At 39.8% G+C, this 26,243-nt stretch overlaps 1 protein-coding gene across 27 annotated transcripts in view; it reads right to left on the bottom strand.

Moving 5' to 3' along the window:
* Positions 1–26,243, bottom strand: part of ABLIM1 (actin binding LIM protein 1) — a gene marked incomplete at its 5' end in the record, with an annotated part of 210,397 nt that overhangs the window by 68,022 nt on the left and 116,132 nt on the right. For 26 of the 27 annotated variants that reach the window (XM_082052516.1, XM_082052514.1, XM_082052511.1 and 23 more), the window contains 4 exons: positions 5,323–5,416; positions 6,583–6,709; positions 20,833–20,942; positions 23,242–23,425. In XM_082052516.1, coding sequence (XP_081908642.1) covers positions 5,323–5,416; positions 6,583–6,709; positions 20,833–20,942; positions 23,242–23,348 — 438 coding nt within the window. Of the gene's footprint in view, positions 1–5,322; positions 5,417–6,582; positions 6,710–20,832; positions 20,943–23,241; positions 23,426–23,536; positions 23,701–26,243 lie in introns of those variants that run through there. The other variant, XM_082052510.1, reaches the window with a different exon arrangement.

Below are 26,243 nucleotides of genomic sequence, written 5' to 3' on the forward strand. Positions count from 1 at the left end.
AGCGTAAATAACAAAATCAAAAACACATTTAGAAGTTGACCTTGCAGGCTGAAGCCAAGGGAGCCTTCTGGTGCCCTGGCATTTCTCTTTCCAGCTCCATCTGTTCGAGTGGCGAATCGCCACTGCTCCCAAGGTGGGTACAAGTGTCAGCAGAGCATGGAAACACACACAGGGCAGCCAGGACAACAGGAATTCGAGCTACGCACAGCCAGGGGAAATCACACAGTGACTTCTTATTTGCAAATGAATAGTAAGCAAATGATATTGGAAAAATAATGGGTAAAATAGCAAGATGGTTGAGGGATTTGATAGCAGATGCATACATTTCTATCTCTAGATCATGAGATCAGATCCTGCTCATATCAGTACAAGTAAAAAGTTAAAATTGTAAGACCCGAATCTTATTCTCAAACTTTCAGTATGATTTCATGCAAAATATCTGCATGTTTCTGCCCTGCTGTCTTCTTTCTGCAGAAGTAAAAGAATACTACTTAAAATCTTTGTAAAACTCTTCAGATAAGCCAAGATGAAATACATGGATGTAAGCATGATCCACCGTTCTCTGAAGTCAACAGAAAGCTTCTCATTCATATAACACAGTTTGAATTAAGCCCTGGAGGAATAGTTATATTGTATATAATAAACACACCAAAAATTATTTAGGCCAGTATCTTTCAAATACCTAAATATGTGCTAAAGTTTAAATAAATTTGTGGACTTACACATGTCTACACAGAAATCTGCAGGATTAGGATCAGATGGGCATCTTTCAATAGGCAAGCCTTGAGCTATGAAAGATAGCTGAGTACAAAGTCTATGTGAAAGTCCTTGCTCTCTCTACACTGTTATTGCCTCATAAAAACATTTTGCAACAGAATTAATGGGAAATTAGTAATTTTTCACAAATAAAGATTCTGTTTGAGAAACCAAAAGAAAGAATACGGATCGGTGTTGCCTTGACAACATTCCCTGAAATACTCAAGTATTAAAGGATCCAATATGCTCAAGAAAGTTGCAGTATCTATTTCATATTGGATACTTATCACATTTTTGTATTGGCATGCACTCATCTATCATCTGTGATTATTTGTCACAGAAAGTTATATGCCAAATAACACAGGAGAAATTATCTGAGATGCCTTAAATGCACATGGTATTTTTCTTGCATGTTTTCATGGCTACTGAAAGGTGTTAAATCTATGATCTATGATATGTGGATATTAGCAAAATAAGTACTGTTCTTCTCGTAATGCATTTCTGAACTGAGCAGAGCCACACTGAGGGACAAACCTGAGCAGAATCTGTAAGCTGGCAATATTGCAAGGAATCTCATTTTCTCTTTAAATTAAAAAAAAAATATATATATTTTACTGGAAAAATAGATGTCACCATCCTCTGTGAACCAAAAGCAGGGATGTAATAAGAACAAGCAGAAAATAAAGCAGAACTACAATGGCATGCTGCTAATCACTTCTGACCCATTAGAGGGAAGGCTTTGTAGACAATGTACTACATACCTCCCTCCAGTCTCTTCTAATCATTTCTTTAGCTGGAGATGATGAAACAGTGTCCTCTGCTCCTGACATAACAAATTATTTTATTGACAAATAAAAAGGAATATAGTGATCAGTGATTTTTTTTTCCTACCAGATGTTAGTAGGTATAACTTGGGCTGGTCAGTGATGCCATAACCTCTACCTACTCAGTTCCTGTAATTGTGCTACTTTACACCAAAAACGTGGTTTCCTTCCCAAGAGAGGGAGCAGGACAAGAGACAACTTGCATGATACAAATCATCAAAAACACCCACATTTGCCAAAGAAACATTGCCAAAGAAAACAGAAGACAGTAATCCTCCTGTGAGAATCTTGAGCTTTATTTAAGTTAAAACTTCAGGTGTACTGAGAGGTTATGGGTGATTTCCTGTACAAGACAAGGAAATGGTTAATTTTCCTACCTCAGACAGATCTGCAGCCCTCCCTGACCTGTGGCATCTTGTGCTGGGAATCACCTTCCATGGCTCTGTGGCTGCTTCTGATCTCTCATCTCTGTTACTACCAGTGGATTTCTGTCATGCTCTGACCCCATCCTTCAGACTACCTTTCCTGCCCAAACGGAACACACATGCTGACACATTTTCTCATCTTAGGTTTTGACTTATTCATTCCTTTACTCTAATTTAGGGGCATTAAATACTGTACCTTTGGAACTGTTCATCTCTGACAGCGTAACAGGTTCAAGGATGTGCCAAGAAACTAACCCACGGTTCTGATAAATTGCTCTGATTATTGAATGTTTGCTGCTCACCTGTACCTTCTGCTCTTCTCAAGCACCACCTAATGACAGAAGCTGCTGTAATGTCTCTCTGCATCTGCAGATGATACCTGGAGAACACTAAAACATGGACTATCTGGACTGCTAATATATACCGAAATGCAGTTCAGCCAATGTCTGAACAGCCTCCCTGACTACACAGTATTAATACTAATTTTTTGGTGAACGTTTCTAAGGACTTGTCCAGTCTGTACCTTTCAGATAGCACTCAGCCTTTAAATGGCATTTAAACAGATCAGGACAGAGTTGCACCATATAAGTAATTCAACTACAGGCTTTACAAGAAGTTGGTCTTAGTTACGTATTGAGAACTAGTGCTGCCATCTACTGTATTATTATGGGTTGTGCCTCTGATAATCAACGAGAACCGCAAATATTCAAGCAAAACTTCTAGTCTTACCCAGAACTTAGCATGCTTAATATTTCCTTGTATTGACAAAACCATCCAAAGGGTCTGTTTCTAATTCATCAGCCCATTCTGATTCTGCAGGGGCAGAAAAATCTCTCTCTTTTTTATCTTATTTTGATTCTTAGAACAGGTAGATCCTTGCAAGAGGCTGGGCATGTTTCATTGCTTCAGCAAAATGTTGTCTCTTCCTCTAATTATAAACAGTCATCCAAAGAGTAAGAATTATGGAGTGAGAAACCAGACTTAGGGCCAAAACAACTGCATCAAGTTTCTGCCCAGGACACAATGTCTTCAATAACCTGAATTTCAGGCCAGATGGTGATGGACAGCTAAATTCTAGTTCAATTAAACTAATCTGTGCTTAGTGCCAATAAATTTGGTTACACAGATGATGAGGGACCTAGAGCACCTTTCTCATGAAGAAAGACTGAGAGAGCTGGGTCTGTTCAGCCTGGAGAAGCTGAGAGGGGATCTCATCAATTTTTATAAATATCTCCACGGTGGGTGTCAAGAGGATGGACCAGACTCCTTTCAGTGGTGCCCAGTGACAGGATGAGGAACAACGGACACAGACTGAAACACAGGAGGTTCCACCTGAATATGAGGAGAAACTTCTTCCTGTGAGGTGCCAGAGCCCTGGAACAGGCTGCCCAGAGAGGTTGTGGAGTCTCCTTCTCTGGAGACATTCAAACCCGCCTGGACACGACCCTGTGTGATCTGCTCTGGTGAACCTGCTTTAGCAGGTGGGTTGGACTGGATGATCAACAGAGGTCCCTTCAACCCCAACTATTCTGTGATTCTGTGATTCAGTTCTGAAAAGATAAAGTTTATGATCCTTTCAAAAAGCCAGGTTTCTTTCTCAATGATGCTAGGACAAGTGACCCGAGTGCAACCTTGCTATATTCACATCCACTACACAACAGGCTCCACATAGGAACAGTTCATTTATTCCCAAGCTCTCCACAGACTCCAATAACCTCCTGGTTTATAATTTTCTTCTCCATGCCGCTGAATAGGTTACATTATTTGCAGGTTAGAGCACTTATCATGTGCATCTAAAATATTTTTAGAATTATTTTACGCTTCCCAGTCTCACAAATCCAATTCCTTCTCTCCTGCAGTGCTTCCCACACTGGAATGCAACTCTGGTATCACCAATACACAGTACTAAACTGGAAAACTCATCACTTAGACAGGAATTGATAAGCAGATGGTAGCAGTCCACTAGATTAAAGTGAGAGACAGAGCATTTCTACTCAAGTGAAAACTCAGACTGTTCTCACTAATTATCTACGTGGGTCTCCGAAGGAATTAGATACACATTGCAAAGGAGGCAGACTAAGAGCGTGGCTCATTAAAAACCGCACTCCCAGTAGATGCAGTGACAAATGCACCAGGTGTCCACACACGTTCCGAGTCCCTCAACTGGTGGTTACCATCTGGTTAATATTCTGAACACTCAACCAGAGAAACCTCCAGAACTAAAACCACAAGTTGTCACCACTTTACATCAAACCTAAAACTTCTCATATGAGGGCTGACACAGTCTTATCTGTAGCAGACATGACACTAAAACCAGAACCAGTAATACACATTTACTAGCAAATTCCAGCTGATTTTTATAACACGTTCACATTTATTTTCTGTTATTCACTGTAAAACATAGAGTACCTGCAGTTTCTTCTTCACAAAATGCACCTGTACCTGAATTTCTTCGTGGTGCTCCATTTCTTCCACAAACTTTATTATGGTTTATTTATATTTATTTATTTATTACAAGGAAAGTGGACTATTAAAAAAACCACTAAATCCGGAGTCAAGCCATACAGCCCAGCTCCAGACCTGAGCTCAAAGCTTAGGTTCTTTCTATTAAACAGAGTTTCCTACAGGGAAAGGAGATAACAGCTTTGCTTCTCATTATCTCCGTGATAGTGTGACAAGGAAGGTCCTCCGCATTTTTGCCCCCTAAACATTTCAGTGATGGCACAGAGTAATCCATGCAGAGTTCAAGGATTCCAGCTCAAAGAGGACTCATCAAAGCCATGGGAGATGGAGATCAGTACTGACAAGAGATACATCTATAAAGTTTTGGCCGATTTCAATGGTAATGCTGAGGACTCCAACTAAGAGCCAACAAAAGAGATGCTTCAGATTTTTCCGCCTTCTTGTTTCTGATCATATAACTTACCTCTCCAGCATATTTCTCTCTCTCACCTTCTCAGCATCATTCAGATCATGTGGCCTCATTTGAGAGAGAAATCTCATGCCCTAAGTTTTGGCAAACTTGCAGTTGCCAAAGGTGATTCTAATACATAAATTACCTCTGCAAATATGTCAGATCTAGCGCAGAACAAGCAGTGCAGTAGACTTAGCAGATCACCATTAAAAGAGAAACATAGAAACCACAGATCTATAGAAAGCAGTGCAATTAATTCCCTATAACATACTTTTCCTGATGAGTGCAAAGCTAAAACACTGAAAATATTTCTGAAAATTAGAACCTTTGCTCTAAAAATCAGCAGAACTTTCACATGAGAATTTTTGTATTCTCTGCAGTTGCATGAGGACATAACACCTACCTCTAGGACTTTCCCAGTAATGAACTGGTGACATGCTTCGCATTTGACTCCAAAAAGAACTTGATAGTCCTTTTCACAATAAGGAATACCATCTCTGAAAACAAAAATCCACAAATTACAAATCATGGTTTAATAAATGGGTTACAGCATGACTTATACTCTTCACTTGTCTTCAGTCTGGAACTCTTACACACAGCAATAGGCAAATGGAGGGAATTAAAGGGGAATATTTTGTAGTAGAAGGAAAAAAAAAACATCATATTCTCATTAGTGCCTCTTAGGATTATTCTTTAAATTCCCATCAAGAAAAAGCATCCAGTAGAAACCACTGAAGTAAATCTCATTCTTTAGAACAGACTCTCTTCACCTACAGGTGGTGCAACTCTAGGGAATCAGTGGAATGAGAGTGGGATGAGAGGAGATCACATCTTTACCATAGGCAGGTAGTTTTTGTTTAGTTCAGCAAAAGTCTTTGGTAGTCTGCAAGAGTATAATCAGTTACCTTTAAGTATAAAGTTATTTAGTCTTTTAGTATGAAAAGGAACATATATATATAGTAAAAGTGGAAACACTAGTCAGCTTAGGAGTATTTCTCAGACACTAAACTTCTGAGAAATTACAGATGCTACTTTTTATTAAATATTATACACCCATTAATGACATGTTTGTGAAACATACATTGTTTTTCTAGTTTTTTTCATTGTCATATGCTTAAAGGGGAAACAGAAGTTGCATCTTCATTCCCTCTGTTTCATCATTACACCATTTGTCCCCATTCACTTCCTCTATAGTTCCTTCCACTCAAAAACCTCTTCATTAGTTTCTTACATGGAAATGTGAAACACAGCATCAGATCAATCACATCATTGCGTTTACTCTATTCTCTAGCAAAGGCAAGCAATGGATAGCTTTCTACTTTTTAGCCTCAAAATTACATGTTGGAGAACAAAATGTCACAAAGCTTTATGTGGCTAATACAGAAAACATGCACCAATTCACCTAATCCTTTGTGGAAACATACACCCCCGTCTATCATATATTGGTCTTAAATATAGAGTAATATCATTAAACACACCTTTCAGTTACACTTTTCAGTTCAGTTTCCTTTCCCAACTCAGCTTTCACTGGGAACAAAGATTTTGGCGTATATGGAAAGATGGTCAAAACTGGATTTTGAAAGGTGTACTTTGCTGCAAACTCTTCTCCGTTGGCAACCAGAGCTCATGCCAAGAGTGCAGAAGAGACACAGAGGTTACTTACTTGCTGATGTATTCCCCGGTTAGGACCTTCCCGCAGGCCTTGCACTTAAAGCACCCGAGGTGCCACTGCTTATCCAGAGCTAGCAATGCTTGGCCATTTTTTATGTCTCTTCCACAACCAGCACAATCTGCAAATAAACAAACAAATGCATTTGTTGTCAGTTACTTGGTTCATTAACTCTCATTAACCAGCCACCCATTGCAATCCTTGATGACCATAGGGGAGAATTATATAGTAGTGCAGATTTATGTTTGTCTTCCTTCCTCAAACAATTCTCAGATTCAATCTTTGTCACTATAGATATATTCAGTAGCAGAGGGAGAAGACCTCCTTTGTCTTTTATACTGTTTATGACTCAAAGACTGCCAGACAAGCTCCATACAAACTTCACATTTTGTTACAAACAAGCTACAAAAATCATCACTGCAAGAAGTTCCCACCTTCTAAAGCAATCGCTGTTCTTTCTCATTTTGCTTTTATCGAGAACTTGACTGCTGAGACGAAGCTGAACAAGGAGACCCCAGCGAGCACCATCCGCATGTCCCCGTCGGGTGGCAGCAGAGCCCAGCGTGTCCACCCAGCACAGGGCGGTGACACAGCCCAGCCGGCACCAGGGGGACAGACCTTTTTTCAGGGAGGGCCCAAGGCAAGGGTGACAGCAGGGTGACAGCAGGGTGACAGCAGCCAAGGCTGCATGGCAGGGCAGATTGTCTTCCACCTGCAGCCGTGGGAAACTGTAGTTTTCATGGTCTCTAACGGGCACAAGGACTCTCGCTCAGGGATCTTGGTACTATCTTAGCAGTTGACACTCGCTTTTCACCGCGATTCTGAAAGGCTCTTTGATGGCAGAACGCAAACCTGAAGCCAGGAGCACTGAACGCCCTCTGTGCCAGAGGATGCCACAATGTCTCATGTCACATCACAAATCTTTGGCTCGGCCCCAAGCTCCCATTCCTCCCCATTCAAACCTAAAATACTCAGGAGAAATTTCCTGGTAAGAGGCAATTCAGCACATGGTAAGATCTGAAGAGACTGATGTGGCAGAGAGCGCTGAGCTGCCAGGGTTGTGCTGCAGTTCTGTGCCCAGCCCGGGGGGACAGAGGGACCGAGGGGAGGGAAGGCCTGGAAGAGCAGTGAAGCGGAAAGGGAATGCCCATCAGCTGAGGCACACACACGAGCCACAGAGGAGACAGCCTGGAACAAAGCATTTTCCATATTTTATTATCCCCAAACTCTGTGTTTCTTTGGCGAATGTAACATCCCCTCCACGTGACTGAAACGTCAACAAAAAGCAACAGAGACCAAGAGGAACAGAGAGATCTTGGCACTTAGAGCTCAGCTCATCCTGGGGAAAAGCTTGTCCTGGCTGCACTGCTCAAGCTGAGAGAACAGATACAGCCTGAAAAGCTTCATCTCCTCATGGCTTTGCAGCCCAGGCTACCCCGCACTTTGCAAAAGGGCAAGTCCAAGCTTATTATCACAACTGATAATGAGAGTCACTCCCTTTGACACTAGAAAGCTTGACTTTTGTTTGCTGGATAACGGGCCAAGAGAGGCCCAAATATTATAAATTCTGTGTATTCCTGCTATCCATGTCACCATTTGCAGCCTGTCCCTCCTTCTGTCAGCATTACTCTTCTCAAACCCCTTGGAAAAAAAAAAGGGGGGGGGGGGGGGGGGCTAAGCCCCATGGTACCTTGTGATAAAATGCAAGTCACAAGCTGTTGACACGACTTGGACTTGAAAAACAACCCTGAGATGACCTAATACCAGGACTTTACTCTAGAGGACAAATGTTGCAAATTGAAATGATAAAATGACAAGGACTGACACCATGTAATGGATCCCTCTGCTCTTCAGTGCCAGCTCAAGGCTCCATGCCACTCTGTATCGACAGCAAAGGCTGGACAAGGTCACCAAGGAGGCTCCAGAATTCCCAGCATGAGGCTGAGGAGGGGAGAAGCAAAGATCTGCCAGGGTGGCTTTGGTACCCTGATCTTGCCTTCGGTTTTGGGAGGATACTACATCACCTCTCGAGGTCACTTCCAGCCTATTTTTCTTATGCTAAATATGAAACCTTGCGATTTGCCTCCCAAGTGTGGCAACAAATGGGATCTTTCCTCCAGTCTCAGTGGGTGCTGAACTGCAGTTCTAAACAGCACCCACTCCTCAGGTTCCCAGCACTGCTGCCTTCCCTGGTGTGCCAGCTTCCACATTCCTGACCTGCTGTCCTGCCAAACCGGGACACATTCCCTGTTACATTAATCCCTCAAAAAATCTGCTTCTGTGAAGCTGAAATTTCTCAGATATGCTTCTAACTTCTATGCTTCGCAGGTATTTTGTTTCTAATTGAATTCCTGAAGCAGTCAGAATAGAAAAATCACTTTACACAAAAGGTCTACCTAGTCCAGTATCTTTATTGGTGCCAAAACCACCTCTTTGGAGGAAGCAGCAATCCATGAAGTATCCCTACCTATTTAGTTGCTTCTTCGTAAGCCAAAAGTGGTGTTGCTGTGCTTATTCTTGTGCTCATGTGTGATACAAGGGGTTGATAACATGCTTTTCCTATTCTATAGCAACAATGACATTTACTTACTCTTTCTAGACTCCTTGAAGTGTTTTGCAAGAGTAAATTAACATCATTATTTCCATTCTGCTAATATCACAGATATGTTTTATGTCTGGAATCAAAGTAAGCTAATAGCCCAGTACTGTCATCTTAGGCTGAGATGGCTTTTAACTAAACCTGATTTTAACTCTGGCAAAATGGTTGGGTATATACATGAAAAGCAAGCAATTATCATTATCTCTTAAAATAGAAAGCAAATAAGGCCGGGCTGAGCTAAAAAAAGACTATTTGTTCAGCCAAATTCTACAAATAAAAGCCATTTATGATCTCAGGCCTGCATGAGAGACATTAAAGCCTCTGGCTGAATGTCAGCAGCACACAGCATATGCAGGCAGGATCTCACTACCACACTAAGCACAATCTGCATGGGCCTTACCTCTAACCAGCACACACTGCACATAAAAGGGCCATGAGGTGTGACAGAGTGGTCCACAACCACAGGCCAGAGCTGAATTGTACTAAAAAATCTGACAACGCTTCTTGAAACTTTGTGCAATGGTTCCCACCACATTTCTCTCCAGCTTCATACCTGGGTCTGACAGACTGGAACCCTTGACCTTGAGGTTTTTTTGTGTCTTATAACCCAGATTCCTCCCTACTCCCATTCCTTGCACATCCACACGTTCAGCTGTGCCAGGATAACGAACAGGAGAAAGTGCAGTGTACTGGTTAAAGTGCAGAGTGAGCGGTGCCATTCCTATATGCACTTACGATCTAAAGAAAAGCATACCACGAAAAACACTATTAGGTGCAATTAGGTTTGAGCTAAAGGATGACAGCACTGATTCTCAGAAGAAATAGGAAGTAACACTGTTCATATGTTTTGTGTCCATGACCAGAATCTTCAGCTGTATGACAGCCATCTCGCAATCAAAACACTGCAGTACGACCTCAATAAGGACCCAACTGGAATAAGGTTATCCGGGAATGTCAGTAAGATAATGTATTCCCCCAAATTCATCCTAAGCAGGGGAAAAGGATTGTATCTGAGAGCACTGGACATGTAGTTACCCAGATCACGGTGGAGCCTCCCTGGGCTGCTTGTGACGCCAACAGCTGCAGCTTCTACAGGCAACATCCACTTGCTCAGACATTGTATAAAATTGAAATTGCTCTCATAACAGCATTAGCTGACAGCACCATTTTTTAGCCAAGCAAAAGCTTCTTACATGATTCCCTGTCAGAGATGCTTAAACATACCTGTTGTGTCTTTCACATACCCTGGCTAGGCCTGCTCAGTCTGAAGATATATCCTAACGTATTTAAGCTACAGCTCTGGAAGAAAATAGTCCAGAAGGGTGTCATATTTGATGTGTCCAGATACAAAAGCAAATACCAATGCCTGATCAAAAGGGCTGTAATGTGGAGTCAGCCAGCCCAAAAGCAGGGAAAAGTGGGGGGGGGGGGGCAGGACAAGGGAAAATAGCACAGCATGATAATATTATGGATGATTAACACCTCCACCCCTCAAGCACTTTAAGTAGCCTCACAAATAGATGCAGCCCAGGGTGAGCTGCCACCCATGACACCTTGCTTGTAAAGATATGAGGAGAAAATGTGTTTCCCTTTTTAGCGTCTGCATCACCCCAGACACCCAGGAGTGACACATCCTGCACAGCAACCCATTCGTCACTGCCTAAATTAAGTGGTGGATTTTCTTCCTTTGCCTCCCTCCCCTGCGCTCAGCCAATAGCAGGAGCCCCCATCCCCGCACAGGCGATACAGCTGGATTAACCCTGAGCACACTGCGTACGGCATCACCCGCTCCCGTTTCCATCGCTTTGAAAATTCACCAGCAAATATACATTTACCTCACATTCTCTGCTCAACCCATGTAACTGAAGAAAGGGAAATCACCTCTCCCTGCTTTAGTCCTAATGAACATGCTTATGCAAAGTCACGTGCAGGGACAGTTTTACACGAGCATGTTAACTCTGCTCAGTGAGCAGAGTTAATTGCAGTCTGACTTAATGATCCATAATTAAGTCACCAAAAAGTTCCTCTCAATCCTGATGGCCATTAGTAGCACATGTCTAGATAAAGTCTGAAGCTGCCACAACCCCTGTGAGTCACATTTTATACTCCTTTTGTTACTGTTCCCCTTACTATAAAACACAGATAAAGTAGTTTTATAAAGACAGCACCAGCAGGCTTCTGCCCTGAAACAGGTAAAGCAGGGCAGAATGAGGGGCATTATTATTATCACCATCAGCAAACAGGTTTTCATTGCACTTACACAGAAATACATTGTCAAACACAGCTGGACCTAAAGAGCAAGCTATGAGGAACAGTGATTTGGAAGTGAAGGAAAAGGCAAATATCACTGGAGTCAAGGCCAAGAAATCTCTAATTGTAAATAACTCTCAGCAACCCTGAAAAACAACCTGCATCCCAGTAATTCTCCTGTGGCAATTTGAAGGTTGCACAGTTTAAAGTTCGCATAGAGTTATGAAGATCAGAGTTTTTCCTCAGTCACCCTTTAAGCACAGATCAGCCAATGCCTTTCAAAGCTCTGTTTTAAAGTTAAATGTTTTGATGATATCACACAGGCTTTTCCAGATCATCAGGATATTTCTGTCAAAGCTAAAAATACAACCTCACTCTGTCTATTTACAATACAATAAACGCTTCCAAAGACTAAAGCACAACCATTTGATCATCGGGGCAGCGATGAGTTCTGCGAGTCAGAGAAGGACGTGCAGCATTGGGAATTTTACATCCAGGATTCAGGTCTGAGTGTGTAACTCAATTTTGCAAAGAAATCTGCTGCCAGACCCTTCCTCTTTGCCAGTTTAAGGATGGGAAATGTTTGTCTGAACAAAATGGACTATTGCCCTTTTGCTAAAGGCAAAACAAACCCATGCGGGCAGCCTTGTACTCCTGAAACCTAACAATAAGAGGCCGGGTACATACAATGGAGGGAAGTCAGTTCCCCATGGGAAGGGGAGTATAGCTGCCACAGTTTATTATAAACGGCAAGTTGGGGAAAACGGACATTTTCGAAATAAATACTTAAGGAAATAAAACTATTTTAGTTGATTAAATATGTAAAGAAATCATAATGGCATGAACTGGCATTATTTGCTTACAACACAGGTCCCTGTTAACCGCCTACGAGTGCCTAACATTGACCCGCCTTTTTAAGAAACTGCTTAACATACATCTTGGATATATCGTTACTGTAAATAGCTCTTGCATCATCTAATGTAATTTAAATTGATTTGCAAAGATGAATGCTCTTCTCCAAATCTAGTTAGTTAATATGACATTATTTTATCAAAGGAGTTTTTATTTTTCCCCTCTGTTTTGAGGTAAGTATTTGTGTTCATGTTCTACACAGGAAAAGGAAACAGTATTTCCCTTCTTCCCACATCTTTCTACACCTCTTTCCCAAAGGAAGCCAAAGCAACTGATCTTTTAACCTGTTACTCCTGCAAATTGTCCTTGCAAGCAACATACAACCAATGAGGCCTTTTTCCATAAGATCAGCCTCAGTGTTGTCTTCAAGCCCATCTTTCACACAGGTACCTGAACTCAAAACCAAAGGCTGAATGAAATAGGAAGAGGAAGAAACAGCAGACACGCTACACACTATTTAAGAGAAGAGTTTGAATTGTCCCATAAATGAAAGATAAAGGCTGGGTTGGTTGTTTGGTTTTGTTTTCTAGCTTAGCACCCCCAGCTGTAAAACTACTCTGATGGATAAACCACAGCCAGGTATATCTAAGCTGAGACTCCTCTTTACCCTGTTATTTCTTTTACCGCACTTCAGTTCTGAGTTCCAATCAAGTTCAAATTCACCATTCCATCTCGCAGTACCACTACTGAATTGCTCGGTTCACAAACGAGCTTCACTGTTTAATACCCAGCTCATGGAAAGCACATTGTGTCTCTTCATCTGCAGACTATTTTGGGTGATTTTCAACTGTTACTCTTGGAAAGCAAGCAATTCCAACAGGGTACAACCTCTGACAACAGGAATGAAAGATACGGCAACTTTTAGGAAGGTTTTTATGCCATGACAAGTCACAGCAATTAAAGACCTAGCTAAAAACTAATTAATTTTTCATATTCCTTTAAAGTGACCTCTGAGTCCTGATGTACTATCTGGCAGGCTTGCTGAACGTGACAATTCCTCTTATCTTCCAGGGATCGCCTTCGGTTGTGTTTTCCTGAGCAATTCCTTGCACTTCCCCCAGAATGTTCTTTGGAATTACCTTTTGATGAGTAGCTCTCTGGCAAAAGCTAAGGACATGGACCTATTTTGATTCCAAGTTCAAGATGGGCTTACGCTTAGAGAAGTAAAAACCAATACACTCCTATAGTCTATTTACAGTTGGTTTTGCCTAATTTACATGTAACACAAAAGAATGGAAAATAAAAACAAAAGGGTAAACTGGACTGAAAATACCTTCCTGAAAAACAGTATTTTTGTGAAGGGATATGTTTCAATAGAAGACTCGTAATTCAGAAACTTCCTGCCTTGGAACAACTGTATTCTCTATACAGCTCCTGCCCTGTCTCTATCACCCCAAAGTCAGTCAATAACAACACTTCATATTCCTCCTGAGGATCATCCAAGGCAACTTACTATAAAAAAAGCAATGAAAATACCCATTTGAGTAAAGGAAGGCTACTCAAGTAATTTAGCCACTGTTAGGAAACAGAAGTGAGGACTATAATGAATCCAAGAAAACAATTCAAATTACGAAAACACCTCAAAAATTGCAAAATTCTTCAAAAGAGTAAATCTCCTTGAAGTAATCACAAAAGCGGGTCAGTATCATGGGAAGGATGTATCAAGGTGTAATCTAATGGTTTTTGCCAGAAAGGAACTGTGCTTGGGTTTGCACCATTTCATGCATGTTGATTTGCTTATTTTATTCTTAAAAGCAGGGGCAGGGTAAAACACTAGAACCACTGTATGCTCAATATATTAAGCCATAAATGTAGTTGCCCTAGATTAAAGGGGAATTAAATACTGATATATGTACATATCAGTATTTTTATATATATATATATATATAAAAAAACAAACAAACAAAAGGATTTCACTTAAAACCAGCATTTTAAATTTAAAATATTCAGATGAGGTCTGAAAACACAGAGAATAAACAATAAACTTGCTCTCCTTTTCCTACCTTTGAATAAATTCACATACTGTAAGTTCTGCCACTTTTAAAATCCTTAAGGACATTATGATCCAAAGTAAACAGTTTTATAAGCTACATATCCTTGACAAATCAGCTGTCCCAGAATTAAAATAAATTGTAATGAATTTACCTTTTTGATGTGTTTAACACATTTCAGGTAGTTTTCTGAAATTAAAAAAAACCCACAATGCTATTTTATACATTCTAATTGCATTTCAATTTCCATTCAAATAGAGCTTGACATAAATGATGAGCAAAAACAGTCGTTAGTGAACAAAATATAGATGTTAAAGAATATGATTAATTTATGCAGAGCTATATCAGTTTAATTAAATGTGTATAAATATGGGGTATCCTCAAGCTCATCAATTAGCCTTTCGTAATTAAAAATCTAAATGTAAAACAAGGTTATGATCCATTATTCTAATCAAGGTTTCCAAGGTTCTCACGTAAACCATGATTAAAATCAGTGATTTAAATCAGTGTTTGAAATCAATCCACAATGATGTCTGTGGTATGTCCTGATTCTATGGCAAACCAAAGAAGGAAATATGGGACTAAATGAGCCCCTTAGGTCCCCAAAATCCTCAACTGAATCTCCAGTACCTGAACATAGGTGTGCGAGCTTGAATGCCACAGAAATGAGTGTTTCTGTATTCTTAGGACATAAACCAGGAACCATGAAACCAGAAAAATCTGTGTGTTATGGCACAAAATAATATTAAACCTTTAAGGTTCAAAATCATACAAAGAATTTTTTAAGCTTTATTTTTAAAATGCATGTTCAAAACCAAAATTGTTGAGCCTAAGTTCCCCAGGGCATTCACTGTTTATGGATACTGTGTGTATCCCATAAGGCAAAACTGGGCTCAGTGTCTTGCTCTAAAGCCTATCTGCATTTGTACAATACCTATATTTACTATGTAGCTTTGACATATTGCGTGAAATTGTAGGATATTCCCTAAGAACGAGCTCAAAATCATGTGTGGCATGTTGCCTAATACCCTTTTAAAGCCAAAAAAACACTGCAGATAGCTTGCTAACAAATAGCCAGCCAACTATTGCCCTTCGCTTTTGAAGTCTTACCTATGGACTTGAAGGAGTTTTCAAACAGCTCAGGAAAAAGGGCTAAAGACCAAAATAATGAAAATTGAGTCAAATGGGGCTAAGTATTTACAAGTCCTACCTGCAGACTATTCACAAAAACTATGATTAAAGGGAATTTTGCATCCATTTCATCCACTCAGCTAAATTCTAATGCAGAAGTTTGTGATGCCTAAGCTTCAGCTCAGAACACTGGCAACAAACAGCTGTATCTTGATCTAATAAAAGGACGGTTACGTCCCAAATATAAAACTGCGTTAAGAATTAGATAGTCTTTAAAGGATGGCTACAAAGCAGATTTGCTTCTCCATTCGGATGCTTCACCGTTTCCCCCCACTTTCTGGGCAGTGAGGCAAATGTTGACCCCCATTTTTTCCTGCCTGCCGTAAGGTATGTTGGCTCCGCTCCACTTCAGCATTACCAGAAACCTCGTTGGAAGTTTCAGATATTTGCTGGGAGCTTTGCTGCATCTTATTGGAAGAGATAAGGCTATTGAATAATTAACAAAGATATCTTTCTCCCATAAGTTCATTAAGCATTAAGCTTATTATTTATATCACAATAGAGCTAAGATCCCCATTTGTGTGGCAGGATCTGACTGATAGGCATGAAAGCATTTGTCCCAGAGAACTTACATTCTCTGAACCAGAACATAATGTGCAAACCAGACAAGGACAAACATACAAAACAGTATTGTGAAACCTCCTCGTGGACGCCGGCTGGTCGGGGAACAGCTGCCCCAAAGATTATTTATGCACATGTAACACTGGCCGATCTGAAAACCCTGCTCCACATCCTGGCTGTGCGGGGATGCCCTTAAGTCACAAGGAGAGACTTTACAAAGAAAAGGGAGCTGACTTAACTTCTTCATCCTTCATTCCAAATCGCATCATCACTGGGTATCTCCGCATATAGAGAACAAGAATATATTTCACTGAAAAAAAAAGGAAACTTAAAATCTCCACCATCATTTTAAAAGATTAATTTTTCAAATGAAGGTTCTTGCTAGGTGATGGTAATGCTTCCGTTTCCTTTGGATAAGGAGCTTTTTCCTAACCATGTAGAAAGCCCGCTTTTCACTTGAAATGCAATTTCTTAATTAGTTCATGCACATCACTCAAATAATCCAACCTTTCAGCAAAAAGGTAATCAGAAATAACTAAAACTTCCTTACCAGCACCCAGCCAAGGAACTAACAGACAAAGGGCTCAGTCTCAGGTAGAGAAATAACATTCTGATTACTGAAATGCTTTACCATGGAAATAGTGAAGTGGAATGCCTAAGGGAATAATCTATGTTTAAGAAAGAGGGAAATGTGTTAAACTGTGTTCAAAGACACACAGTCTCCGCAGAATTTCAAACACGTATTATAAAGCTCACGCTACTCTTTCAAAGGTATCTAACCCCAATGTGGATGAAGAGCAAAGCTTTAGGCAGACTTTAGGTTCTTTATTTCTCCTTACACAAGTTAAAACCACACACATTTTCTAATTTTTATCCCTTTAGCATTAATAGGTAGGACTCGGGCAGTATCACAGTACTCAGTACTGCATCATCTAAGCACCACATCATCTTCAATTCGAGTGTAACCACAACATATTAGTAAGCTAGGGCAGTGCTATTTTTTCATTTTGCTGGTAGAGAACCAACCATTCAAATTTATCCTGATACATAAAACATGTGTAAAAAGACCAGAAAGGTACACTCAAAATTCCCAGGTCCAAGGGAATTAACCACTAGATAATCCCTCCTATTACAACATGGAAACAATAAACCATGAATCCACAAACTACAAAATAACAACAATGACAATGATGACAAAAGACTCAGAAGTTTAACTTTGGCTTTAACTCTTTTTTACCCGAAATTACAGTAAGAAATTAGGGGGAAAAAACCAAACCAAACCAAAATCAACACAAACAAAACCAAAAACCATATAATATGAAGATTTTTCAAGGTGGCCTTCAGAAACATCCCACTGAATATGTGATACAAAATGCTGAGGGCTGGTGAAATGAGGCTGTCATCTATGCAACAGAGATACAATAGGGGAGGTCTTAATTACAAGAATGTAAAAATGGGGGGAGGGAGGGTAAGCACAGTACCCGTTGCCAAACAGCCGAGTTGCAGTTCTGTGTATAGTTTAGAAATAACAGATTCCTGCACAAATGCTTCTCTGGAAAGACAATATGGACCATAACAACGACAGGTGTGTTAGCATGAAGCTAGAACACAATAGAACACAACAGAAAATAGAAAGAGCTGAAGATAGGTAACAATGATGTTATATACAAAAGACACTGCTTAAAACAGAAATAGTAGTTACCAGGATACCTGACTTAGAACTATTGATACTTCTTTATTGGGAGCAAAAGAAAATAACTTCCTGCCTTTGGCAGAACCTTGAAAACCATGAACAGCCATCAGCATCACACCCTTAGTCGGTGCTGTCCAGTTGTCCCCTGCTGCCGTGCTGCTCCACATCCATCCCAGTCACTTTGCTTTACAGATCACATTTCATTTATCAACCTGTCATACCAAATAAAACAATAACAAAAAAGAACACCACCCCTTTACTTTCCTGCAAAGCTGTCTGCAGGTATTTGGTGTTAAATTTCCTGCCGAATAAAATGAATGAATGAAAATCCCAAAGCTACTGGCATTGTATGCATCTAGCAGTGTCTAATAAATAGGGTGGACTATATTAAGAATTATCATTACTCTGTAGAACCTGTATAATGAAAAAGATTGTCTCAGAAAATTAGAATTCGAAAGGAGTCACTGAAATGATTCTTCAAGAAAATAGCTATAAATATTCCAGGTAGTATATGTGCAGTAAAATAAATATATTATTAATACAAATAAGGTAAATAAGTACCATGGACCCAAATAACATTAAACAAAAAAAGGAAAATTAATTATCCAGTCCTTTTCCTTCTGATTTTCATCGGTGTGCACCATAAGAGCATAACCACGTTCAGGTTCATGTTATTCAAGATGTTAACCCCTGTATGTAGAGACATTTGATTTTCCTTGAAATCACCCGAGAAAAGCTGTCAATAAGCCTTTCTTTTATGTGAAGTAACAGACATCAGAAAACTGCATGTCAGCATTAATGCAGACATTCTAGTGGCCAGAAGGCTTCCTTTTATATTACATAAGCCAAACAAACCTGATATACTTGCAGTCTATTGCATTTCCTCACTTTCAACTTCCCTTATTTTAAGGAAAGCCTCCCCTAGTAATCTACTTGGAAGTAATCAGAGGAAACTGGAAACAATGCAGGATATAAAATAGATGCATAGTAGGAATAAGATTCTCTTCTAAAAGAACTTGCATTAAAAAAAAAATCCTTTCAGAAAAGGGCAAAGCATTCAAAAAAATTGATGTGTCTGATTCAGCCAGCAGGAGGACAAGAAAGCAATCTGGAACAGCTTACACTAATTAAAATTTACTCTCCAGTGCCAGCAAGAAAGACTTCTCTGTATCCAAGTCAACTTTTGGACAAAGCCAAAGCAGCAGCTGGCATATCTCTGAAGACAGAGGATGCTTCATTAGTACTCTTTTAATTTAGTTTTTCTGAACTTATAAACACATGCTGGTCTCACTTTTGTCTTGGTTTGGCAAGTTTTGCTCTAAAATGACGAGAAACTCTATACTATATCTTCCTACAGGTCTTTCTTCCTAAAGGAACAAGATGCACAGTGGCAGGTACTTGCAGATTTCGAAGCAGCGCACTCTAAACTGTTAAGAGCTGGAGATCTCTTGCTGTGTGTATTGGTGAGGCAGTTTGCCTGGCAGGACATTAATAATAATAATAATAATAATAATAATAATAATAATAATAATAATAATAATAATAATATCACAAGTAGCAGGGAAGATTGTTTTGTATTCCTTGCTCCCAATGGCTGCAGCGTAGAGCCCAAGAAGCAATTCAAGCAGAGACTCCAGCTGTCAGAAAATGACTCTCCAGCTCTAATGCTCGCTCACCATCAGACGCCTCAACTCCATCATTTGCAATGGGCAATTTTGGCACCTGAAGTCACGGAACCGGGAAGCGGCCACACTGCTGGACAAGTGTGCCACGTTTTGAGAACCAGATGTATTGTGATCCAGATAGTTGTACGCTGAACACCAGTTGTTTGGGAACTGGTGATTGTGACAGGCCTAGAAAAAGAACATCGCTCCTGCCCAAGGGCCCCTTGCAGTTCCTTGCCAATTATACCTCCCAAATATCAGTAACTCACATACAATTTCCACATCATTCTTTTGTCTCAGAAGGATCCTCTGGGTGCCTGAAGTACCTTATACATTTCTATTTTGGTTTGTAAGTCCTGTAATGCTTTTTTCAGGTTCCTAAATTCTTCCTTAACTGATTAGGCCTGCGCATTTTCAAGCCCCAAATCTACAGTTACAGTGGAAACCTATCACTTAACAGACAGAAAAGCATCATAGCAAAAAAAGTCTCTCATTTTCTCTTTTGTAAGTGTCTGATTACACGTTCTCAGGCAAATCAGATAACCTGAGATTCAGTCAACCCATCCACTGGGCACAAACATTATCCAACTTTGCCTTCACGTTGCACTTCAGAATCCCAGCGTTAGTGGAAAACTACCCAGTGTCACAAGGAAAAGTGCAGCTATTTTGAATTATAGAACTATACTCGGTAAATCGTTACAGATTAGAATGCTGAATACAATCCAGCAGTCAGAGAACGAAACAGAAATCTCCCAAAATTTAAAAAGTGAACTACTAGAGGCAGATTAATACTGGTAATTTACAAATTATCTTCTAAAAACATTAAAACCCAACAGCAAATTAATTTCCATCCCAAACCTTTCTTCATTCTCTTTCCCTTTAACTTGCTTTCTCCCTTTTTTATAATTGTTTCCTGAAGTTCTGATCACAGTATAACTGTATCAGTCCACTGGAGGCATAATACTAGCAACATTCCTTTAAGGGATAATTTAATTAAACTGCTAAATAGTAGAAGAAAATTAATTTCCTCTTTCTCCGCTTTTGAATACTTAAACCTGTGCAATTATACATGAAAAAAAAAATGAACTTATCAACTCTGAAACCTCAGATTCCATCAAGTACCTTTCCAGTACCTAAAAAAAAAATCATCCCTTTTAAAATCCAGTCATTAGGGAAAAGTTGTGTGTTCATATTGAAATGTGTGTCACTTCTCATGAAGACAAAAAAATAAAGAAAAAAACAAATATGATTCCCAGAGAGAGCCCACATTTCTAAAGGTGAAGAAAAGCAAAAAAAGCCAATATATCACGTTAAATTACTTCGAACCAAATGTTGATCAGCCTGGGAAAGGGAGAGGCTTCAGAAGGCAGATTTCATACTTACTGCTGGAGGAAGACAGTTCTTTTGGACTGGAGCACATGGGCTGAGCACACATCTGACACAGACAGTCCCTTCCATTAAAGGTAACTCGATCGCCTGGTGGAAACGGACGCCTGGAGAGTTAAAGAGAAAAATGTATTTTAGCAAAGGTTATGCCAGAAATTTTCCTCTGTTCCCTATGCCTTGATTTTGCTGCCTGCCCGCAGTGCAATCAATATTTTACACAAACTCAGGCCAAATAGTTTCTGCAATGTGGCCTTGGCAAAGCCAGACACTGGAAGCAACCCACTCCATGGATGCAAGCAGAGCAGAGGTTACGCTTGCCTTGTATTTTGGTTTAAAAAAGTTATCAGACATACTTTATCTAAAGAGTAGGGACAGTGAAATCCTTTTAAGACACAACAGCTACATTTATGATGGTCTCAGCATGATGCTGTGAGTAGCAAATGGTACAGAAAAGAACTCAAAGGAAGAATCAGAACTGGTCTTGATGCCAGTGAAGGAATGTGGAACTAGTCACTCATAAATACACTCATCTGTACTCAGCAATGAAATACATGACATTGCTGTTAACTCTTATTTGGTGTGTAAAACAGAGGATGAACAACATTTTGTATGAGCATTTCACTAAAATGAGAAGGTCCAGTAACTCCAAATCTTTAGTAAGACCCTCCTACACCACACCTCGCTCCAAATCTGTGCTTGACAAATGAACATCTGCTTGTTTCCACAAAATAAAATGTTTAAGGCATTGTTCTAGTTTCCTTTCCACTGCCATTCCTAAGTGGGCCATAAATAAACCAGCAGCAATACTGCATTTCATGAATCTATTACAATGACTCATCTTCTGTTCATTCAACATAAAAAGATTGATGGAAGTCAATGTACAGAAAATTAATGTCATGTTTCATACTGTGTCACCTACTTTCACACTGTTCTTGGGAAATAAAACTGGAACATACAAATCATATGATTACTGACGTGCAAGATATTCACACACTGTTTAAAATCAAATTGAAAAATGATCAAAATACTTTCAATACAAAAGATCTTGAAAAACATACCAGGCTATAGAAAAAAGTTCTTAAACTACTCGTCAGAGAGAACTGTGAAAGATCAGGGTAGCACCCGGCAAGTCTGCCACACTAACAACCAGACACATCATATGACGGGATCTCCAACAAGGTACTATCCCAGAATGGAGATTCTTGCCTTTCTTGTTCATGTCATCCTCCTGCATTAAGTTTCAGATGAAGGAACAGGCTCTGTCTTTTTTGCTCCTCCCTCTCGTTTAATTCTACCTGCATTGCTATCAGATGCTCCTTACGTGCCCCTCGGGCATTACGCTGAAACTTATTGAAAAAAAGTTCTGTTTTACCTGTAGGGCTCAGAACTGCAGAAATTAACCACTGGATTATCATCTTCATTCCTGCTTAGTAAGTACACACATAACACAGGTGGCTTTCTGTAGAACCACCATGGCACCATAACATCACTTTACTTTCCTATTATGTCTACAAGATTGTTTTTACTACTATAAAAATGTGCCATTACTATAAAAACCTACAGAAGGTTTATTTCCCCTGGTGTATCCAAAATATTTTATTGATCACCATAGCAATAAGGTACATGCTAAGACAGCCTAAATTCTAGCATGGTCCCAGTGCCTAGAGCCAGCTATCCATGGGGACTTTGGGCTGAGTTTAGGCTGCAAAGCTCAGCTGAAATTTTCAAGTATAGAACTGCTCAAATAAGCAGGTTATGAGAGAACATGGAAGATTTACTCAGTAACTTCCTAAATTCTATATGAACATCTTAATGAGAGTTAAAACAAAAGTACAAGTTAAAAATGCCACCTTCTGTCCCATCCACACAGCCTTAGCCAACTACTTTTTATTCCCTGTAGAACTGAAGACTGGTCTCTTACTGGGGACAAGAAATAGCATTTGGGAAGAGGAGGATCACAGTTGTCCCAAAGCCATGTGTTCTTACATGATACGAAAATGAAGCTCCAGTACATTTTCAATTGTTTAACAGTTCTTATAGCCCAAATTACTTGTCTGTTGTAGCATCCAGAACTTTGTTTTGCCTCGTTTCTCCCATCAAGCTGGGCTGATCGCCTGAATCAACCCACGTCCGTTATCTCAACCTGTAAGCCTGATATTTAATTCTTTCATATGTGAGGGTAACTTTCTAAGAACCGGGAACAATATGTAACAGAGAAGCTGTGTCGCCCAAATAAGCGAGTGGTATTTTGAAGACCCTCAAAGTCAGACTTGCAGCAGGTTTTTTTTACAGCCAAGTGCTTCCCCAATAGAAATATGTCTTGAGACTTGTGTCTCATGGCAACACCTTTCTCCCTGTTTTCCTCGTGCTAGGTTCATGCCACGTTAGTTCAAAGAGATGACTTACTTGCAAACAGTACAGGCAAAGCAGCTTGGATGGTAAGTCTTTCCCAGAGCTGTCACTACTTCGCCTTCCACGAAGTCCCCACAACCGTTGCAGCGGGTCCCATACATGCGCTGGTAATCCAGGGTGCAGAGATACTCCCCATTCTTAATGAAAAAGCCTCCTTGTGCCAAGTCACAGCCACACACTGGAAGAGAAAAAACCCACACACAGATAGATCAGAGAAAATACACCTAACTAAGGACGTTAGCAACAGTCTGCTGCCAACAGATGAGATGACCTTGGTGGTCTTACTCACTTCTACCACATTTTTGCTTTCTCCTCCTGTCACTACATGCTTTGGCATCCCAGGAGAGGGCTGGTATTCTCTAGGTACAGGAGAGCCTGTAATAAAGACTTTTCTTGGAGGAATCTACATAATAACAACTTTCAGGTGCTTGGTCCTCACCAAGACCTCAGTTACCTCCAGTCATCCAGTTAATCATGTTATCAGTTATTTGTACCAATACAATCTTGCTTTCACTTCTGGACCTGGAGGTGAGCAGAAAAGATCTGATTCCATAAATAGGTCAGATTTTACTATTTTATACACCAGCATACATTTTTTCCTGCAAGCATGTGCTTTATTTTAAGAAATTTACAAGGTGTTGCATCTTTTTGAAACAATGAATATTTTAGAAATGTTGTATGGTTCAGAGTAACTCCTCCAGTCCCCAGATAAGACTGAGCTGCTCCACCGTTGCTGCATTAATACTTTCCATTTTGCTCTAAAAAGTATGATCTTTGAAATGTTCAGGTTGCTTTTACAGCTATAATTTAGACATAAATACTGGGAGAAAGCTGCAGTGAAGAGACGATCAAGCATTAAAAAATCAAGCCACATCTCCACTATATACACTTCATGATATATGAAGCCAAACTATGTAATAGTATATTGGATACTGAATAAAGCAACTAGGAATAAAGAGTTTTCCCCATCTGTTTTCTGAACAAATTCATGTTCCAAGAGCTACTATTACCTTTGAGTGCCTCATCTGCACTGGTCTTGTGTCTTTTACATACTAAATTCCCTGTACTTCATGGACTAGAGAAACAACTCTAATATCTGGATATAGACTTGTGACCATGTACAACGTTATTGGGAAAAATCATTTTATCAGTAAAAAGGCAAAGGACCCATCAAGGACTCCCGTGACTTGGCAGTTTTTCACTGTTAGATGCTTATTTGCCCAAACCAAAACACATCACAATCAGGTGCCTGTTTTGCTTTAAGGGAACGTTCACAGTGTTACATGGGCATTTCTGCTTGGGTTGGACAAAGGACTTGAACCTACTGCTGTCCCACAGTAGCACCAAAACCATTACTTGTTTCATGCGAGCTTTTAAAACTCCTCTTTATTCACCTCAGTGGGAAGGCATAAGCAGGAGCTGCTAGATGAATTCTTAAACAAATAGATATAGGACCCTCCCAGGCCACTCCTACTGCTCCTCTGTATATTGCTGTGTCTGTGTAATTCAGTAAGAGAAACTAGTGTTCACAGTGGTCTAGGATGCTAGGTTAACTCTGCAAGCAATTCCATCTCATTCCTCTTCATACCATCCAAGTACATTCAGATCCAATATCAAAATATCAAATGTCAGAAATTCTGATTATTAAGGGAAAATGAATAACCAGCATTCTAGGTCCCTGCAGCTACAGAGTCCTTGAAAAATTAAAATATGAAATATAGAAAAGATTATCAGGAAAACTGGGATCAAGTAATCTCTCCACCACAAACTCCAAGCATGATGTTGTGCACGACATTAATTCTCTCCTCTTCGCTACCTGCTTTGAAAATCAAAATCACAAGGTGTTTGGGGCAGGAATTGCAAATCCTCCATGTGTGCCTGTTGCCAAGGCTCAGAGGTCTAAGGAGTGTTACTGTACCAATAATTAATAGAATAACAATAAACAGAAAGCACTAAAATGCAGCTTAGAATTGAAGCAGTTTCAGTGCCAGCATTCTTCGGTTTCACATTTCTGCATAGAACACTGTGAATATCTCATGTACAAACAAATTACATTTCACAGTGGCATTAAATCCACAAGCAGTCAAAACTGAATAATGAGTAACTTCGGAGAATTACAGAGAACTATTGTTAAGGCTCTAGTACAATGCTGCAAAATGCGTTAAGCTGGTTTTCAGGTACACCTCCTTCCACTTTTTCCTTTTGATTTCCACTTTGTTTAAAATATTATTTTCAAACTAATGGTGCAATATCACACAACTATTATGCAGAAAATACTGTGGCCTCTAGACCACATCACATTAGACTCTTCCTGGGCTGGGGACCATCTGGGCATTTTCTACTGCATGCCCAGAGGTGAAACCCAAGCCTACCCTGTTTTCCCCGAAAATAAGATCCACCCCACAAATAAGCCACAGCATGATTTTTCAATATTTTTGAGGATGCTCAAAATATAAGCACTACTCCAAAAAAAAAAAGTTCTAGCTACAGTTCATAAAAAAAAGACAATTTAAATAGTGTCCAGACAGCTATACATGTAAAAAAGGCATCTTCTGGAGTGAAAATTAATATAAGACTCTGTCTTATTTTTGGGGAAACAGGGAACTTACAATAGGTTTGCTTTTCTAAGTTACCTTTGGTGGATCCTTACGATTAAATCATGGAGTAACTGAGAATCCTATTTTAATGCTTAAAAGTTGTTAGGGATTATTTCAGTATTCAGACTGTTAGATCCTGGGTTTATGGTGTATAAACTGGAGTATTGTCATGGAGTGGTCAATAGTAGATACTTCAGAAGCTGCTACATTTCATAAAGAGCTCTGGAGTACTCACATGTCTATGTGAAAGTTTCCTCCTAACCTCCTTTAGTCTGTAATTTAACTTGAAGCTGTAATGTTCAAATCAATATATAGAAATCATAGAACCATTTTGGTTGGAAGGGACCCTCAAGATCATTAATTCCAACCATAACCTAACTCTAGCACTAGACCACGTCC

This window comes from Streptopelia decaocto (genome assembly GCF_964273445.1).
Source record: "Streptopelia decaocto genome assembly, chromosome: 5".
Lineage (NCBI taxonomy): Eukaryota > Metazoa > Chordata > Aves > Columbiformes > Columbidae > Streptopelia > Streptopelia decaocto.